At 40.8% G+C, this 15,940-nt stretch overlaps 2 protein-coding genes across 2 annotated transcripts in view; both read left to right on the top strand.

Annotated features, from left to right (window-relative positions):
• LOC6569249 (peptidoglycan-recognition protein SA) lies at window positions 1–1,020 on the top strand. Its single transcript, XM_001995691.2, has 3 exons — window positions 1–362; window positions 470–588; window positions 777–1,020. Exons 1-3 carry the CDS (start codon window positions 67–69, stop codon window positions 959–961), a joined length of 600 nt encoding a protein of 199 aa, XP_001995727.1. The 5' UTR covers window positions 1–66; the 3' UTR covers window positions 962–1,020.
• A 999-nt stretch (window positions 1,021–2,019) lies between these two features.
• LOC6569346 overlaps window positions 2,020–15,940 on the top strand; it is a 57,555-nt gene continuing 43,634 nt past the window's right edge. Inside the window, exons 1-2 of the mRNA XM_032741325.2 lie at window positions 2,020–2,239; window positions 14,629–15,006. Of these exons, the coding sequence (XP_032597216.1) occupies window positions 14,686–15,006 (321 nt within the window). The 5' untranslated portion in view covers window positions 2,020–2,239; window positions 14,629–14,685. The remainder of the gene's footprint in view (window positions 2,240–14,628; window positions 15,007–15,940) is intronic.

Here is a 15,940-nt window from a genome sequence, read left to right as displayed (position 1 = left end):
ATACTGCCAGTACTCAACCAGAGCCGATCTAAGGCAGAACACCCAAAGCACACACAAATCCAAATCATGTCCCAATTGCTGTCGCTGCTCATTGTCGGTTTGCTGGCTGTTGCCGCAACTGGTGTTGCCGGCGGGAGGAAGGACCAGAAAAAAGCCGGAGACTGTCCACAGATGAAACTGAAGCGTCAATGGGGCGGCAAACCGGCGCGCGGTCTCGATTATCAGGTGCGACCGGTGCCCTTCGTTATCATCCATCACACTGTGACCGGCGAGTGCAACTCGTTTGTCCAATGCGCCGAGATACTGCAGGGCATGCAGACCTATCATCAGACCGAACTGAACTACTATGACATTGGCTACAAGTGAGTGCTCCATGTCCATCTCCAAGTCCACCTCACCATGCATGTCCTGCAATTCCCTCACTCTCTCTCTCTCTCTCTCTCTCTCTGTCTCTTTCTTTCCTGCATAGCTTTCTCATTGGTAGCGATGGGCTCGTGTATGAGGGTAAAGGATGGGGCGTCACTGGCGCCCACACCTATGGCTACAATGGCAACGGCACGGGCATTGCCTTCATTGGCAACTTTGTGGGTACGTGCTGCTAATTATTACCAAATAGTATATACCCTTGGAAGAAATTCCATTTTTTTCTTGAATCAACTTTATGTCACTTTATTGTTGCATCTACATTTGCATATAAGAAGACATTTTTGATTCGAGATTAGGACTAAAATTCTTTATTTAAGAATTCTTGAAACTAATATATGTATGTTATTTAGATAAGCTTCCGCCGACGGCGGCGCTGAAAGCGTGCAAACAGCTCATAGAATGTGGCGTGAAGCTGGGCGAACTGAGCGAGGATTACGGATTGATTGGTGCCTCACAGGTAATATCCACACAAAGTCCTGGGCTGACGCTTTACAACGAGATTCAGGAGTGGCCCCAATGGTTGTCCAATCCCTGATTTGTGGAAATTACTCAGAAAAATTGTGTTAAAAATATATTCATAATATTTTGTATTTACGTGATTGTCTGACTTTTTATCGTATACGATTAATCGCTACGATCACATTTGGTTTTAGTTCCAAGTCTTAACAAAGCAACAAAGCGCTACTTTGGCCGCACTGCGCACAAGTAATGCACTATTGAAAATCAGCTGTGGCGCTCTCTAGCGCAAGTTATCACAACTAGAGATTCGGAAATCAACGCAATCGTGTGCATGACAACGAACAATCGATTGCGATATCTCGTTGTGGGGGCTACAATGTTTTTGCCACTATGATTAGCTTTATCTCCTTTCGCATGGTTATATAGTTTAAAAAATGCATGTACAATAATATCAAAAGTTGAGCCATTCGTCTACATTTTCAATGACTTAATAGCAGGTAATTAACCATTTGCTCATTTGGCGCCACCTATCCGTGCAAAGTAAACAAATATCGATAGGCAGCGATTATTTTTTACTCATTATCGAGCATAGAGAGCAAGCAACATGTGTCCCTCTCAGAGCTTCGACGCTTGCCACCTATTGAAAACATGAAAAACAGTTGTTGTATTGCATTTGAAACGAGAGGAGGTCGTGCGCGTTGAGCGACCGGCGCTTGTCTTTACTTTTTGTTTCGTTTATTGTGATTCTCGCGCTGTTTGTTTTTTATCGCGCTTTTCCATTCTTTTTTTGTATGTGCAACGCTTTTTGTTTGTTTTTGTTTGAGTTGAGAATTGAACAACTATCAAGCGCAATTTCTTGGAAATGTCACATATTATACATATTGCAATGGACTTAAACATTTGAACGCGCCAAATCAAATTCAAAAGGGAGCAAAAGAGAAAAACCAAACGACAAACAACAAACAACAAAATTTGTTTATATATTTTTTGTTGATGTTCAAGTGAAAGCGTGTGAAAAGTATTCACCTTAACATTGCCTCTTAACGTTGTTTTTGGCCACGTTCGTTCGGCAGCGAGGCCAATACCAAAGCTGAAGTCAAAGTCAAAGCTAAAAAAAAGTATTGCTTTATGTTTGAGAGTCTTGCTCTCTCTCTCTCTCTCTATCCCAGTGCGTGCGTGTGAGGGGGAGGGAAACAACAACTAGTTAACCACTCGTAATCTGCTGTCCTGTGGCCAACCAAAGCTTCCGGTCAGGGTAATCTCCTATTTGGCCCTCACGCAATGCAACCGCAACTGCATTAACTCCATCATCAACATCATCAGCAGCAACATAATTCATTCATCAACTGCAACGGTGAGTCCAATGAGCCTTCTTCTCTTCTCCTCTCAATTTGGCTCAATTTGGCAGTAATAACATGCGGATTGATTGCCCATAAAATCATTTTATTTTCACAGATTTGTTAAAGTTGCATGCCTAAATAAGCTTAGCCATTTGGACAACATTAAAGTTTGATTGGTGTTGCATTATTGTTTGCGCACTTTGAGAAGAAAAGTTTGCTCAAAGTTCTACAATCAAAATTACGATTTAACATCTTATTTTTATATTTGTTTCATGTTTATTGAATTTCGAATCCAATTCTGGTTATGAGTTTCAATCGGTTAATATCGGTTAACAGTACCGGTTCCAGTTTATTTGCCTGGCTTAGCCATTATCCTGCAAATATTATAGGGATTCGCTCACAAGCAACTGACAAAGTCGTCATTTCATTCATGTAGATTTCTGGTCTAATTTTCTAAAGCTTAACCAATATGTGCGTATAAGAAATAAGCATAAAAGAAATAAGCAATATCCAGTTACATTTATCAATCTATCAAGTTATTAACGAGTACTACGATTAACAGACATATATACTTACAACATGGGGCATTCCATATTCCATGTTCCATGTTCCATGGCCATTTGCCGTTTTTGTAATGATTTTGCGGCCATTTCGAGTATTTTTGTTTTTTTGTTGTTTTCAGTTTTCTCTGTTGTGATTTTTTGGCGAAATGTTGTTGTTGTTGTCGATGTTGGTGCGGCTTCATCGACGTCTTCTTTGGGGTTTCGGGGTCATCAACTCGTAAAGATGGCAACAGCAACAGCAACAGTCGCAATTGATGGTTGCCAAAAAGACAAAACAAAAAAAAGACAACAAAACAGAAAAAAGTTGCGTGCCAATGTTGGTGTTATGCTTCTTAACATTGTTGCTACTGTTGTTTTGGCCATGTATGATATGCTGCATTGCGTATAAGAAAAAAATTACAAGAAAACAATTTTCTTTGGTCAGACGAAGCTTAAATACTCTTGCAAGCAATCAGATATTGTATATTTGCATAGGGTATACAAAATATGAACAATCACTTCGAACAGGATTTGGATTTGTCAAATTGTTATATGGTTTTTAATATTGCATCTAGTTACAAATGTTTTTAACTGGTGCTAAGAATCCCAAACAAATTTGCTCAAATTCAGACCGATTTATTTTTCTGAGTGTAGACTTGAAGTCCAAAAGTTTCATGAACATGAAAATTCACATTGCTGCAGTTGTTGTTGTTGTTGCTGTTGCTGTTGCTTCGTTTGGTCTGCTTCAGTTTTTTTTCACTTTGATCGATTGTGTCGTGGAGACTTCATTAAACTATATACAAACATGCTTAAACACATACTTACTGACAAACATACCCTGTATGGCTTCCACTTTTCGATTAGATGCGTTTCGTTGCGTTCAAGTGAAATTCGCGGCATTTGCATAATCGAGACGAGAATCGAGAGACGGCCCGCAACTGAACAACAAGCTGCCTGTGCAACTGGACAGACAGCGTCTCATAACCTCAATACGCAGACAGCCAGCCACGCCCCTTTTGAGCCGTGCCCCAAACTGTTGTCGTAAATTGCATTGCGTGTAATTTGTTGTCCCCAATTGCGTAAAATGTGTACGCAGGCAACTGCTGCTGCTGCTGTTGTTGCTGTTGCATCGATTTTCACCTGCCACAGGGGCCGTTACGCATCCCCACACCTCCCCCTGCACACACACACACATACTCACTGGTTAATCGATGAGGTTTTGCTGACTAGTGTGAAACTGCCGTTAAATGCTGGCGCGACGCAGTTTGTTAATTACTCTCTTGGCCAAAAACTTGCAGCATAATAACCCCGCCTGCTGGTTGGTGCGAGCGGGATAGAGATAGGCATATTAATTTTAAAAAATGTGTGCAACAAACGGCAACTTTCACACACATACTATCAAATTATTGGCAAGTCCAGCCAAAGCTCCAGTTAACTTGAGCGTGATTTTAATAACGAGCCTACCCATAATTCAATACCGACAGAAATCTATTGACCCTATCTCTGCTAGAGATAAAGCAAACCAAATTCGATAATTAAATCTATCATTTTAGCATTTTAATCGACTCGGTAATAGTATACGAATCATAAGTACACAAGAATTTTAAGTACATTGTTGAGAAACAAGATAATGTTTTGAGAGTAAGTTAGGAAAATCCCAACAATTATAATAGAGCTCAGCAAAGGTATGTAAAAGGTAGATGGAAACATCTCCGATCCCATAAAGTATATGTATTCTTGATCAGCATCAAGCAAGCCAACTCCACCTAACTGAACGTATAGCAATGTGCTCTTTTAACCATTGGGAACAGAGTATGGTCATGTAGAACTTCAAAAGCGTACTTCAATTGGTGTTGCTTTTGTTGTTGTTATCATCAGTTAGTCTATTAACTAACTGTTGTGTATTTAAGTGCTGTCATTGTTGTGTTTGTTGATGTTGCTGTTGTTGTTGTTGTTGTTGCTAAATTGGAGCAATCTTAAAGCGAGTAGCAGAGCGGAGGAGTTCGTGTATGTTAATTCAGCAATTGTAGAACGCAAATTGCGTGAGACTCATTCAAAGACGTTGACCTATTATAAATGAGCTGTAGATCGAGAGGGAGACAGACAGAGACTGAAAGAGAGAGAGAAAGAGCGAGAGAGGAGACCCGATTGTCATATACTCGTATATAAATAAATATATATTTGAAATCCAAAATTGAAAAAACTGAAGAGAAAAAACGTGTGCGAGTAAAATGAAATTTTTTCTTAGCAAACAATTCTAGTTTCTAACAGTTCACTCCGATCATCGTACTTCAATATAGGCTACATGTACGCATGTATATACATACAGTATATAAAATTCAGGCGGTTCAATCCGTTGCATTCCGAACCATAAACGGTCTACAAATTGGGATCAAAATGGCAAGGGTAAGAAGGAAGCGGCGGCCCATCAAGTGCATAAATAGCAGCAGCAACAACAACAATTGAAGTTGCAGCCACAGCCACGGCTACAGCAACAGCAACAATTTCTCTATGCACATACGTAGCTGGCCATTTCAACACCCCCCATCCAATCACTACCACCAACACGCTGATTTCACGTCCAGACCCCGTTTGCCTGTTCGGTCGTGTTTCCAAAGAAATTTCAAATAAAATTGTAACAAAATTCAACGATAATTTAAAAAAAATGCTGATGTTGTTGTTGCTTTTGTAATACATACAAGCAAGCAGAAAATCTAATAGATCGCAAGACACGTGCTGCTTGCTTGGCCAGCAAACAACAACAATCTTTTATATACTTACCCAAAAAAAAAAAAAAGTACTAATAAAATCAAGTAAGAAAAGTCTAGTCGAGAGAACTCGACTAGCAGATACCCTGAGCCAAGCTGCTAAATATATTTAAGTGAAAATTAGAGCTCGATTTGTATCGTTATTTGCTAAACGGTCACTGTTATCGATAAGTGAAGTATTTCATATAGACGGACATTATTCTCATAAATAATATATATACATAAAAGGAGAGAATCTATTGTGGCATACATCTGCACAATTTCATTTACCAGTTTTAAACATTTGCAATGCTAATATTAATAAAAATACAAAGAAATGAATTAAAATTAAATATCAAAGCTTCCTTGGGTCAGTTGCAGTGTGTACAGAGTATCTAGGTGTCGGTCTGTGTGCGTGTGGCCAGCATGGCGTTTATAGTCTTTAATGTTTTTGGCATCAAGATGGACGGTTTCCAGCGTCGGCCAGTGTAAACAATAAACAGATCTTTAAATATGCTATGCTGCCATATAGCATGTGGGCAGGCACGACTACACACACACACACACACACACACACACAACACACATGCATAAATAATATGTATCTGGGCATATTATGCTTATGTGGCTGTGGCTGCTTCTGGCTAAAAGCAACAACAAGAAAACTCGGCCCATATTCAGCACAGCAATTATATTGATGTTGCTGGGCAATCTGAAAATTTGATCACCAGACTCGAGTTGCGTTCAACTTGAAGTCGAATGAGGAGTCAAAGATCTCTCACTCTCTCTCTCTCTCTCGCCCTCTATGGGATTTGGCATACTATATATTCTCATAGTAATGCTTGTCGTCTAGTGTTATAATTCTCGCTTCGGGTGCGAAAGATCCACCGAGTTCAACATACAATAGTCATATTTCTGTTTTTCATTTTGATAGATTATTATAATAATAGAGATTGCTGGCGGGCTGCCATTCAAGCTGCGGCTCGTTTAGCATTCATCTTTGAGCCAACCCTCTCTCTCTCTCTCTCTCTCTCTCTCGCTCTCTCTATCTGTATCGCTCTGTCTGCCTCTCTATGTGTTGATGATGTTTGGGGGTTCCATCAACCATTTGTCATCTTGCCACGGCTGCGGCTATCTTTGGTGGGCGTCAAAGTTCCACAACAATAACAACAACAAAAAAATACAAAACCGCGTGAATGAACTGAAACTGAATTGATGTAGCAGACTCAAGAAGATCATGAAGATTATCACGATGATGATCATCATCATCTTTGTGGCCTCTCGTGTAATTACATGTTCGTCGCTGATCTTTGACATTGCGTGTCCCTGCTTCATATTCTTCTTCTTCTTGTTTTTGGTTGCTTTTTTTCAACAACATCTCAACTAAAATACCAAAAACAAATTAAGAAAATTGGCCCCCAGCAACTGATCCAAGTGGATCTGGTCTTGCAACAGGAGCAGGCAACATTTTTGCGGTGGAATTTATAATTTTGTCATCAAGTGTCGTCAACGCATGGAGGGAGATAGCTTCGATCCCATCAAGGTAAACAGGTGTAATTCACTCTGCTAGGGTATGTCAAGTTCGACGTGCCCAGTTGACTTTTTTTTAACGAATTTTAAAATGTTTTGTTTTTTGTTTGCCGCTTCGCTCTGGGCTGTTAATCGATTTTAGATTGAAGATTGATTGATTGAGATACATGCACAGTCCTTGCTCGCTTATGCTTCTCCCTCATTCTCATTCTCTCTCGCTCTCTCTATCTTTCTATCGCTCTCTCTCTCTCTCTCTGTCTGTGTTGCTCTCTCTTCAATGGCATTCCTGTGAGCACTTGAGCGCAGACAATACAATCAAGTGGCTTTGAAATGCGACTTGAGAGCGTATAAAATTTCTCACAAGTCAAAATATTGGAATCTTCCCGCAGCTGACTAATTGAAATTGTAGCAAGCAGAGCGATAAGAACAACAACGAACAATCCAATCCATACATAGTATGTGGAATCTATTCTGGAGTGTTTTGTTATTCATATTCCTTTGGCATGTTATTAAAGGGGAAAATAGAAAATTCTCAATTGCTTTCATCTCAGTTGCTCATTGAAGCGACTTGGGTTTCCTTCTTTTTCTTCTTTTTGTTTTTGAGTTTTCGATTTTACACAATTAGCCACAGCTACCCAACGGTAGATGGCGTCCATGCTTCGTATGGAATTTCTACTATGCGTTTCTCTCTCTCTTTTCACCCATACCCATTCCCTCTTGCCTGCCCCACTCGATCTCTTTCGGTTTTCCACCTGCTGCAGCGCTTCGGATCTCTTTGTTGTTGCATTCTCAACTCAAAGTCGAAATCGCTGCCGACTCATGCCACCAAATTACGTTGATGAGACTCGATATGTATATGAACCATGTATGTATATGCATATGCCTCAATCTATCTACATACATAAGCATGTCTACAGATATGCAGCGCAGCGGTAACAATTAATATTAAGAAGATGAAAAAACAAAAAAATAACCAACTAAATAAATAAGAGAGAAAAAAAGAAATCCATTAAAAAATGTTAATTTCCATAAAAGTCGAAAAGCGCTGGAAAGGCAACAGCACGTGGCTAAAAGCCGCAGACAAAAATACAGACTTTGTAGCTCTGCTTAGGTGTGTTTGTGTGTGTGTGTGTGTGTTAGCTGGAAGGCAGCGCTCGCTTTAGTTAGAACAAAAACAAAAGTGCGTAAAAATTAACATAAACGCCCACGAAACAAGATTCTCGTATATAGATTCATATCTGGCGTTGTATCAATCAGTTTAAGCTGTTGCTTAAAGTATTTTTGGTATCTTTAGTGCGTGTTTTTTTTGGTTTGTGTTTTTTTTTTGACTAACTTAACTGATTTATAGTTTTTGCCATAATTATGTGGTTTAAGGTGTTGCTAATGGGCCCGCGATGCGATGCTGTGTGGATGAGGCTTGTCTAATGAAGCACAGCCAACATTTCACAGCTGTGGCTTCGCATTACCAATTTTCATACCTCAGCAAGAAGGTGTGTGTGTGTCTGCGCTTGAAGAGTGGGAAAGGAAGGGGGGGGGGGGGGGGGGTAAGTTATGACAGCTGTCGTCAGCCTCCGTAAGCCGTCAGCCGCACACGAAGCTTGCAATTTTGCATTTTCCATTAGATTGGCGCTGAGTTTCCTGGTCGGCAACTGGACTCGGCCTTTTTCTTCTATCCCCCCTCCCCAACAGTCTTGGCCCTGACTTGTGTGTTGAGCGGCATTCTTCTGGCCAAAAGAAGCGATGAGGCTCTTGGCTTGGGCATCAAGCAAAACTATAAATTATGCTGTCTGTCTTTGCCTCAGTCTGTCAGTCAGTCTGTCTGTCATTCACAATCAGCCATTGTCTGCAAGTTCTCGATTTCGCGATCGCGGTGGCCTCCCTAGCTCCACTAGCTCCCCCAGCCCGCTCCTCTCTTTCACCTTCCCCCCATTGTTACTGTTGTAACTTTTGCGCTTTCGCGTTTAATTTCACAAACAAAGACGCCCATTTTTTCTTTATTGTCATTGTCGTTTGGTGGATGCTCTTCAAGGGCAAACACTCAAGGGGTATGCGACAAAAGATGATTAAGTATGTAGCAGCAAACTTAACATCTACATCAATATATACCATATCAATAAAATACTAGAGATAAGTAGCTGCAATTGTTGTTCAAACTCATTTTCATAGATCAACATTTAAATTCATTCATTCGTTAAATGAATTTCTTCTTTACTGCTTGAGCTGCAATTAATTTAGAGGGTATCTGTGTGGTCGACTACTGTTACTCGACTGCTTCGCTACTCTTCATCTGCTTCTTCTTCTTTTTATACTTTTTCTTCTTCTTGCTCTGTATTTGTATGTGCAATTAAGCGACACAGCTGCTGTCATCGTCGCCACGACGCATGCGCAGCTAATCAATCAGACAGGCCTGAAGATCCAAACTTGAAGCCTGGTCTTGAGCACTGAAGCAGATCCACAAATGGAGAGCGTGGACAGTGTGGACAGTGGAGACAGTCAGTTATTTGGACTGCTGCTGTTGTTGGTGTTGCTGTTGGTGTTCACTTAGTGAGTGCCCAATTGATTTCTGCACCTTCTTCTTGAATGCTCAACAACAATGCTTTGGCTTTGTTATATGACAATTGGCTTCAAAAGGGTATCATGATGTTGTGCAAATATATATGACAGGCATTGTAGAAAGCATCTCCGATCCACAAGCCATATATTATTGATTGAGTCTGTCTGTCTGTGTCTGATTTTACTATTTGAAATTTCAGCTCTTGTGTGCCGCACGCATATCAAGTTAATCTCGTTGAAACGATAAGTTTGTTTTGTTCATCAATATCTATTGTCTATCTATCTAACATTATAGATCTCAATAAATGTGTTCGAGTTGGCTACAGGGTATCTGCCAGTGCTGCACTCTCAACTAGAGCACTTTTATTTATCCAACTATGACCACGGGCAGTAGGTGCAAAGGGTGGGGCAGTAGGCGTGGGCGACCCCAAACTCGCTGCTCTTGCTGCTGCGTAGGCAACAACAACAATAACAAGTAGAAGGAAAACGCCCCAGCAAAGCCCGTTAAATTGTCAAATTAGGAAGTGAATTGAGGCTCAGGCAAGAACACGTGGGCACAAGCACGTTGCCCATTCCATTCAATTGGATGCACAACAGAGCAACAGCTGGTCAATTGGTGCTTGGGCTGCTGCTGCTGCTGCTGTTGCTGTTGCTGCCGTTGCAAATTGAAGCAGTTGGCCCAAACTTTAAGGCCAGTTCATTTGCGACCAAGCCAAGACACATTCAAATATTTCATTGCAAAGCGGCGTCCACAAAAATAACAAAAGCTACGAATACACAGCCAGAGACTAGAGAATACTAACTACTTTACCGAGAGAACTGCACTGATTTCAGGGTCGCCAACGTTACTGTTGCTGTTGTTCTTGTTGTTGGCAACTCGTTTATTGCCGTTGCAACAGTTGCTGGCGCTCAGATGTCGGCTCTCGACTCTCGTCTCTGGAAATTATGCCAACAGGTGCTCAACATTCTCGGCATAGTTTCATAGTTTCAGCACAGTGCAATGTAATTCATGAGGCACCATCACGAACAACCACAACAACCTGTTGTTAGAGGGTGAGGATAGCTGGGGCGTGGGGTGTGGCGAGGGGAAACTGGGACTGATTGAGCTATTGTAATTGCCAGTCACAATCTTTTCAGATGCGTGTAGCATCCACAGAACATTAAAGAGCAACTCATTCCATATTTACACAAGAAGGCACGCATATATGCCTGTATACACATACATAGATAAATCTATATATATATATATATATATATATAAACCAAATACATAATGATCGATTACTTTGCTCCTCTGCCTTCTCCCAAGAAACCGTATCGAGAAGTAATCAAGCGATAAACCATTCAAAAACCACCTAATGAAAAACCGTTTTCTCATATCTATCGTATGTATGGTGTTCTGTTATTATGCCCAACTGCACTGGAGAGTTGAGTGTTCATTGCACCTGTTGTGAGTGCACTCATTGTATTCATTTGAATTCTACTCGAGTACTCGAGTACTTTTCGCTACATTATCTTTGTCTCTACGATATAAACCTTTTGCTTTGCTTTGCTGCAGCTTTTCTTTAGCATTATGTCACGTTTTGTATTTTGTCTCCACACACACACACACACACACACACACACATATATACACATATAAAATATAAATAATGGAAATGCTGGCGCCAGCATCGCATTGTATAGGCAAAGTGGAAACAACAACAATAACAAAAACCATTTAATGGCTGGCTAACAATTTGGTCAACAATCTTGTCTTGTGGCATTGTCGTTCTTTTGTTACTCTTGCTGATGGTGTTGTAATATTGTCGTCAAGTATGTAACGCCTTAAGCCTTAACGCCTGATTCCATAAGCCATATATATATTCTTGAACATATTCTTGATCATCATCAATAGCAGAGTCGAGTTAGCCATATCCATCTGTATAAATGCACGGATTTCAGACATGTGTAAGAGCTTCAAATTTATGAGCTCTCGTATAACATACGCTGATGAAATTGATAACTTAATAAATTAAATAAATAATTTAATAACTTATAAAGCTGCTAATCTGAAGCTATATCTGTTGACATACTATTTATCATTTGAATAAATTTCACGGTAGAAAAGTGTTTATTCATATTTACTAAATTACCCAGCAGCAAGCGAAAGGATAAGGACTTGGGTGAAGGGTATCTTCTAGTTGAGCTCTCGAGACTGCAGCATTTTTATTTATTATGGGCATTTAGATAAGTGCTGGTGTAGTCGGGTCTGCTTCGGTATATTATCTTCGGCGTGGCCACGGAAAGCTCGGTTTCAGTTTTTAGCCGCTCATCACTCGCTGCAGAATGTTCATTAGTCTTACGTAATTGTCGCCAATTCGTTGCGTGACTTCTGGCCAATTGATGACCAACATAACCAACAACAATATTAATAACAATAGCGTTGCCTTAACTATCCGCTTGTGTGGCCTCGACGGCGGCATTGCCTATAGTTTCAACTTCAGCGTCAGCGTCAGCTTCATCTTCAGCACTCTCTCCAGAGCAAGAGAGCCGAAGCGGTTCGGTTAGTCTATAGAATAGTATGTTTTCTTAGCTCTAATTGCATCTGGTTAATGTACCAAAATTCGAATCCAAATTCTTGTAAATAGGCAAAGCTAAAAATAATTTTTCACAAGCTACACTATCTTTTCGTTAGCATGTTTTAGGCACTTCTTTCTACAAACTTTGCTTTTTATTGGCATAGATAATTACATCAATTAGTAGCAGTCACATTTTCTTTAGCATGTGATTGATTTTCGTACAGTAATAGCATATGATAATTATCAAATCCAAAATGAGTCGCTTGTGAAAAGAAAGCGACTGACCAACAAAAATTAACAACAAAAAGTTTGTCCAACCGCTGTTTGCATTGCGTGAGATGAGGCTGAACTTAAATTTGGAGTTGGAGTTGGGAATGCCAGCGCCCAGACTCAGTCCCAGATCCATAATAAATATAACAGAGAGACCGACTAAAGCAGAGATTGGCCTGTATGCGTAAATTTGTTGCGTTGATTTTTGATGTAATTTATGAAGAATTTTAATCAGGCTGCAGAATAGTCGAAATGAAGCCGCTTACATATCGCATACCTCCATAATCCCAGACATATGTATATGTATGTGTGTATGTATGAACGCATGCTTGAGCTTATGCCAGAGTCAATTCGAATTGACAGACGAACACAGCACAACGTTGAATGGTGAATGTTGATTGCTCGCTGGATGGATCGATCGATCGACGGCTTGTTGCTTGATGCATGCTGCTCAAATTGGCTGCCACAAATTGTTGCATTTCACGCAAGCAACAATTGACCGCAGTCATCAGCAATTGAAATGCCTGACCAGCCTCAGCTTCCTGCTCCCCCAAACCTACTACACTTCCTTGCAACTCATCGAGTTATGCCGCATCATATTTCGTGAGCATTGCGTTGCAGTCAACTGACAAACATTTGATTAATATGCAAAACAACAGCTGCAGGTGCGTTCACATTCGTAATATGTTAATCAGGTATGTTGAGAGTTTGGGACTGCCACAGGTCGGATTTTGTGCCCCTACATAGCCTACCAGGGTAACGTAACAGCATGGCAGCATGGCAGCATGTGGCAATTAGCACTGTAACAGTCACTTAACAATTAGCATAGCCATTAAATTCCACTTTAGAGTCACATCTTTTAGCACTTGAACCAGCTAATAACAACTATGCTCTAGTCGAGAGAGCTTGACTAGGAGATTAAAATAAAATCAAATAAACCAATATTCAAAAGTGTAAGTCTCTATCTCTGACATTCTTTAAGATAGTTAAGTTGTTCACATGGCTAATTGACAGCGTAATACTCCACTGCCCATAAGTAATGTCGGGGGAGGTAAGGAATAAGGCGATGCTCGACCTTTGAAGTATGTGTTCAGTAATCTAGCTTTAAAATTGTGGAAAATATTTACATACATACATAGGCATTGATTTGGATTACACCTATAAAAATACCACAAACAATACCAGCTTAAGCTACGGCATACATTTACACATAGACATACCTACCACTACTATTTATTGGGCGTTTTAAAATCAAGTTCGTTGCCTAAGTCTTTCGATTAAAATTGTCATCGCCGTCGACTTCATTGAATGAACAACGATGCTAATACGAATGCGAATGAATTGCATAATCAGAAGTGGCCAATGCTTCCGTTCGACTCTTGACTCTTTGGGCTCTTTGGCTGGCCCACATATTCACATATTTTGTGGACGCGCTCAGCATTCTGATATGCGGAAACTTTCACTCGCAGAACCCGCTTGGACCGTCGCTGCGGTCCGGTTTCAAGCTAAGGCCAAAGATGTAGTTGCTTGTGCTCATCAATTTGTATGTGGTGCGCTTAACTTGGCTGCGAGAATTCTCATTGCCGCCGTTGCTTAAGTCGCGGCTAATTGACGCAGACACCGCAGTCGTCACGAGACTAAAATTGCTTTCTATACCCTTGTCGGCAAGTGGGTATTTTAATTGTGCTGAATTCTTATATGAGAAAATTTCTTATATATAGCTGTCATAGGAAGAAGCGATCGTTATTATACCCTTGCAGACAAGTTTGGAACGCATTGAAAGACACTCCACCAGTTATGTTTATTAAGACATTTTGACTCAGTGCTGCTCAATTTGTGGTAGATGACTGCAGTCAACGCAGTCTACTACACCAGCTGGATCGCAACACTTTATTGTATATTATTATTTATTTCTTGTATAAGCACCTTTTTTTTGCTCATCAAGTTATCACAACCAAAATCAACAGCTAGCAGATTCTCACCGCTCAATCATAAGTTCCGATGGTAAGAATCGGTCCAGTCTGCAAGGGTATGCAATGTTCGGCGTGCCTAAGAATGCTGTTCTTTCTTGTATTATTTTTTGGTTTTTTTTTTTTTTTTTTTAATTCAAGCGATGCGGGTGCGGACAGCATTATCTTGTGATATACATCTATACTTATTTTAGTTTTTCTCTCTCTCTGTCTGTCTTCTATATTTGCAGCCATGCCAACAGCTACAATTTGAGCTGACATTGGCGAGAGATTGCCGAAGGTTTTGAATGCCAGCCATAGGCGTAGTGGACAGTAGAAGCTTTCGCAGCCGCACAATGGCCACCCATGGCACGCCTATGACGCCCCCGAGCACACTGTACCATCGGCCATCGTCCAGTGGTGGTGGCGGTGTTGCTGGCACGCCCATTACGGTCTCGCTCCACTATCCGTTTGCTGCGGGCGCCGTGCAGAATGGGGCGGAGCGAAGTCGTCTGCTGGAGCTGCTGCGTGCACCCAATAATCTCACCTCGCCCACGCTGGAGCCCTCGTCGAAGGGTCTGCTGAATGGACCCGGTCAGAATAACTGCTTCCTCAACTGCGCCGTCCAGGTGAGTGTCTCTCTCAACTTCAATCAAATTAGCTCGAGTTGTAGTTATTGAAATCGCTTTGCTGCGTGGGTGGATCCCAAAAGTCAGCGAACCGAACGAATAGATACCATCAGAGTTGCAAATGACAAATATAAAGAAGCACTGCAGTTGGAATCGTTGGTTTTGTGGTTTAAGTTCACTTTTGAGATAATCATCTAAAGTTGTTTAAAATTGTGTGCGTATTTTTCAAGTGAAATCATAATTATCTCAATGACAGCTACTGAAAGGTGTACTTTAATTTGGTTTTATTCACAATTCCACTTGAAACTATAATTTGAGAGATACCAAAGAAACACAAAATACCAGTATATATATAATATTCATACATATGTATAGATAAATACATATATTGTATTTGAATTCTCAACAATTTCGCACAGTTTTTGTTTTGGCTGATTTGATGGCCTCAAATGGCGTTGGGCTTTGTTTTACTCGGGGCAACCTTCAATTTGGAATCGTGTTAATTTGCTGCTCAATTTGTGGGCAATCTGTGAGTCAACAATTGATGTAGGCGAGCCAGAGGCGCCTTATAAGGTATTTCCCCATCCCCATACAAACTTAACTAGCAGCACAAAGTCAAGGCAAGGCCAAAACTGAGATTGCTACGCTTTTCACAGACCCAACTGCTTTACATAGTACAAATTCGCCTGCTTGCATGTTCTAGCCCCAAAAGGGGGCCACTCAGTGGCTTCATCTCTGACTCGTCTGCCTTCTTTGCATAGGGGAAAGCGAAAGGCTGAAAAAGGGCAGCGGGTATAGGGTGGAGGGTAGTGGGTAGTGGGTAGAGCAGAATATAATGCAACCCAGTTGCATAAATTTGTTTTGGATTCTATGAGCGGGGGCCCCATAATAAGCATAAATTTGTATATTTATGATTCGAACAATTGTTTCTGAA

The sequence above is a fragment of the Drosophila grimshawi genome, unplaced genomic scaffold, assembly GCF_018153295.1.
Source record: "Drosophila grimshawi isolate 15287-2541.00 unplaced genomic scaffold, ASM1815329v1 contig_848, whole genome shotgun sequence".
NCBI lineage: Eukaryota > Metazoa > Arthropoda > Insecta > Diptera > Drosophilidae > Drosophila > Drosophila grimshawi.
This window is presented reverse-complemented; position numbering and strand designations above follow the sequence as displayed.

Coding starts and splice junctions, on each gene's coding strand:
- LOC6569249 (XM_001995691.2), top strand. CDS start 67: ATGTCCCAATTGCTGTCGCTGCTCATTGTCGGTTTGCTGGCTGTTGCC. Junction 363..469: donor TACTATGACATTGGCTACAA/GTGAGTGCTCCA, acceptor TTTCCTGCATAG/CTTTCTCATTGGTAGCGATG. Junction 589..776: donor CTTCATTGGCAACTTTGTGG/GTACGTGCTGCT, acceptor TATGTTATTTAG/ATAAGCTTCCGCCGACGGCG.